This window comes from Azolla caroliniana, unplaced genomic scaffold (genome assembly GCF_043228905.1).
Source record: "Azolla caroliniana isolate FFs.n. ecotype wild unplaced genomic scaffold, voAzoCaro1.0.p SCAF_9, whole genome shotgun sequence".
NCBI lineage: Eukaryota > Viridiplantae > Streptophyta > Polypodiopsida > Salviniales > Salviniaceae > Azolla > Azolla caroliniana.
In genome coordinates this window covers 19,077,336-19,081,393 of record NW_028230444.1, presented here as the reverse complement: position 1 = coordinate 19,081,393, position 4,058 = coordinate 19,077,336, and the positions used below count along the sequence as shown (strand labels likewise).

General features: G+C 41.0%; 1 protein-coding gene across 1 annotated transcript; it reads right to left on the bottom strand.

The window, feature by feature from the left end:
- Positions 1–1,700: 1,700 nt before the first annotated feature.
- LOC147860461 (uncharacterized) lies at positions 1,701–3,820 on the bottom strand. The gene has a single exon (XM_087324062.1). It carries the CDS (start codon positions 3,420–3,422, stop codon positions 1,752–1,754), a length of 1,671 nt encoding a protein of 556 aa, XP_087180188.1. The 5' UTR covers positions 3,423–3,820; the 3' UTR covers positions 1,701–1,751.
- Positions 3,821–4,058: the final 238 nt, after the last annotated feature.

The window sequence follows — 4,058 nt, the reverse complement described above, 5'->3', positions numbered from 1 at the left end:
AGTTAGAAACGTTACGAGCGAATCCTCATATAGTCAACACTACCTTGAGCTATGTGTTGCTAATTTGATGCTTCTAGAATCCTAGATCATCATCTCATGTGTGAAGCTATAACTATGTTTGGGGACATCTTGTATAAAGCTAGGTCATTCCAAGTCACGTGAAGATGGTCAGAAAGTGTGTAACTGGTTCGAGTTCAATAAATACACAGAAAGGATTAACTACGATGTTGATAGCCTATATGGTGAAGAGGCATCCACAATTCAAGCCAATGGGGTAGACATTGTGTGAGTGTGTTGTTTTACGGACTAAGCCTTCATTAACTTGGTGATATTGTGCTCAATACATTTGACCATGAGACTAATCTTGATTCAAGGATCTTATGGCCTTAAGTTTCTGCCCTTTAATAGTTACAACTTACAATTGATGGAAGTTTTCGAGCGAATCATAGAAAAACAAGAACTTGGATTTGTGATATGTCTAGCTTTTCACTAATATCAATATGAGGTTAAGTGTGACAGGACCTTATGGCCGGTCTGGCTCGGCTTTACCCCTAGGACGGCGTCCACTGCACTTTAGGAACAATGATCAAATCTCAAAGGTTAAAAACAAGGCTCGATGAAATGTCTCGTTGAGTGTCACACTATTGACACTATATTGGTTTTGTGAATTGTTGGAGCTTTAACAAGATTGGATCCTACATAACATAACAACAAACCTTATGTGATGGACTATAGTCTATGACTCATGCGTACTAGTAACCAATAAAAAAAAACGCAGAAAAAAAACCCCAAAAATATTACTAAATTATGTTCTAGATCCAAACTCTTTCATTTGCATACTCCTTAATATAGTTTATTTGATTAATTAAAACAGACATAGATTAAAAACATTTTTATTTATTTTATTATATGTTCCTTTATTCAGACTCTATTCATAAATTATAAAAAATAATAACCAACAATTATTATATGCCCTTATTTATTTAGTTGTTAATTGCATCTCACGCACTCTTTTATTATTATTATTATTATTATTATCTATAACTAATCCTAGCTGAATATCGGAGTCTAATTAATGGAAACTAAAATAAATAAAAAATTGTGAAGGAATTGTTAATGGTGTGAGGACATACATAATTAACATTTAAATTATTATTTTTGGAAATAAACAATATAATGATGAAAATAAACAATATAATGTGAAGGAATTAATTATGTGCGAGTTCTTAATGATCAATTGTTGTCAAGGAGTAATTAGCAATTTAAACAAACCTGGGAGATTCCTCAACTTATTCTTTTGCCAATTACTAAACGAATGGTGGATAATTACTAGTGGAATTAACAGGAAAAGGGAAGAAAGATTAAGAGGATCACGATTAGGTTATTGGATTCACTATATAAGAAAAAGGGGGGAAAAGAAAAGAAAACCTCTAGGAAGCCACTTAATCCACGAATGTAGTTGGACAGATCGATGGCGGCGCCAAATTTTATCCTTTGTTCGATGACATGGTTTGATAAAGGGGATATTACATTTGCTATAATAATAGGTTTGCTAGAATCAAATTGTAAACTCATATGATTGGATTTAGATAATGAGCAGGTCTGGAGAATCAATACTAAAACCAATAATGTATGGTGATGTGAAATGATGAATCATGATTAGTACTGGATGAGTGAAATTATGAATGAAGTTGATTTTCTGTTGGAGGGGGGGGGGGGGGAGCTTCTGTTTTCTCAGTAATCTGCTTGGATCATGAGCTAGTGAGGCTAGAGTGAAGCAGATGATGATGGTCATTTGCAGAACTAGAAGTGGTTACAGTGTTGGATGTGATATTCCATGGGGCATGGCTCCAGAAGCTACCTTGATTTTGATGGTGATGATTCATACCAATTTCTCCTCCATCTCCACCATTACCACTTCCATGATTCATGTTATGAGTGTTGCTATTGCTCATAATATGCAGAGAAGTGGTACCCATATAATTCTGTGCTGCTCCTGCTGCTGCTGCTTCCTGTGATTCACTGTTGTGATGATGGTTCATCATGCTGCTGCTGTGTTGCAATTTGAGATGGTGGGGAGCCTCATCATGAGCATCATGATCATGGTCATGAGCATGATCCTGATTATGATGATGATGATGATCAAGCTGGTTAATGAAATTATTGCTGCTAAGATTAGCAGCATTACCACTAATTTGATGATTGTGATGGTGATGGTGATTGTTGGTGAAGCTAGTGATTTGGTCTTGTAGCGAGGCGAGGGTAGCGGTGGCGGATCCGGGGGGGACACTTAATTGGTGGAAGCTACCGCTTAACGAAGCATTCGAAGGATCGAAGATGGAGCTAGCCATTCCACGGTCTGATCCGGCCACAAATACATGACCAGGAATGGTCTCAGATTTAGTAGTATTAGTAGTAGTAGTAGTAGTAGTATTAGTAGGGGTAGTAGAAGTAGATGCATTGTTAGGGTTTTTGTTACTAGGGTTATAGAGTAAGGAGGAAGAAGAATCCGCATGATTGGGCGGCCGGATATTCTCTCCGGATCCGCCTCCGAGGCGTAGAGATTCTTGCAACCGCGCGAAGGCCATGCTAAGCAGCTGGTGGCTCTCATTATTGGCGAATGTGGCTTGTGCTTGTGATGGCATTAATACATTGTTATTGACTAGGTTAATGTTGGTGTTGTTGGTGTTGTTGTTGTGTTGGTGGTGGTGGAGGTGGAGGTGTTGGTGATGGTCATGGTCATGGTGTCGGCTGCCCACGGGGAACGAGACTTGAGGAGGGCCGAACGGTCCAATGCCTACGGGCGGGAGGAGGAGGTGTCTGGCCGTGCCGGCACCGAACAACAATGGCATGCTCGTGCCCATGCCCACGCTCGGGTTCATGCCATCCATCAACAAGCTATGGTGGTTGTGGCTCATGTTGTCCGCCAATCCCGGGACGGAGAACAAGTGTCCGGATCCCATGGGGTCGAGGACATTGGCAATGGTAGTAGTAGTACTCGTAGTCCGTTGCTTGATACGCTTGTTCTTCCGGCAGCCGCCTCCGACGGGGACATTGCGGAGCGAGCCGCCCTGGGTCCAGTAGCGCCGGCAGTTCTTGCAGAAATGCCGCGGCTGCGTTAGGCTGTAGTTGTTGTAGTAGCAAAACTTGGTGTTGCTCGAGTCGCACCGCGGGCACTTCACTACTGACACTTGTTGCTGTTGTTGTTGTTGGACCTCAGAATTGTTGTTATTATTGGTGTTGTTTGCCGATGTCTTGACGGGTGACGGAATGTGATGGTGAGACGGCATCGAAGAAGAGCCCGAGGCCGACGACAACTTGGGCATTGATCCTCCTCCTCTTCCTCCACCTTCTTCCTTATCTAGGAGCACTCCAAATTTGTCCTTAGAGATTAAGTGGGAAATGATGGGATCTTGTGGCATTGCCTATTGATGCGTGTATGAATTTATTCTATATATGTGTATGTATAATTTTGGAGTACAACTAAGCTAATTTAGCAAAGACAATTGGTGTACATGTATACATACATTGACATACAATACATTTACAACAATACACCTACATGTACATGTACATAATAGATACACAATACCAATCCAATGTATTTCTATGATTCATTGCCTTCTTGTTTTACACACATACATATATGTATGTATGTTAATTAGCAATGCATTATATAATTAGCTGAAGTATTTGCCCTCCAAACTTAGGATATGTGGAAATGACCACTATGATATAATGAAGGGAGAGAGGGGGGGGTGGTTGTAGGGACCGGATAGCTCGTGAGGAGAAAAAGAGAGCGAGATTTAATTATGAGGTTTAGAGAGAGAGAGAGAGAGAGAGAGAGAGAGAGAGAGAGAGAGCTCGTGAGTATGAAAGAGACATGAAGAGAGAGAGAGAGAGAGAGAGAGAGAGAGAGATCCCGAATTTGCTTTCACATTCATCCATCTATCAATCCATCAAGCGAGAGACCCTTCCCCTTTCACATCGACCGGTCGCCCCGCCCCTAAATCGCTCACATTTTCTACACCATCGTTCTTCCCCTATTAGGTTTCGCA

Excerpts from the sequence above, each read along its gene's own strand:
- LOC147860461 (XM_087324062.1), bottom strand. The coding sequence starts at position 3,422 with ATGCCACAAGATCCCATCATTTCCCACTTAATCTCTAAGGACAAATTT.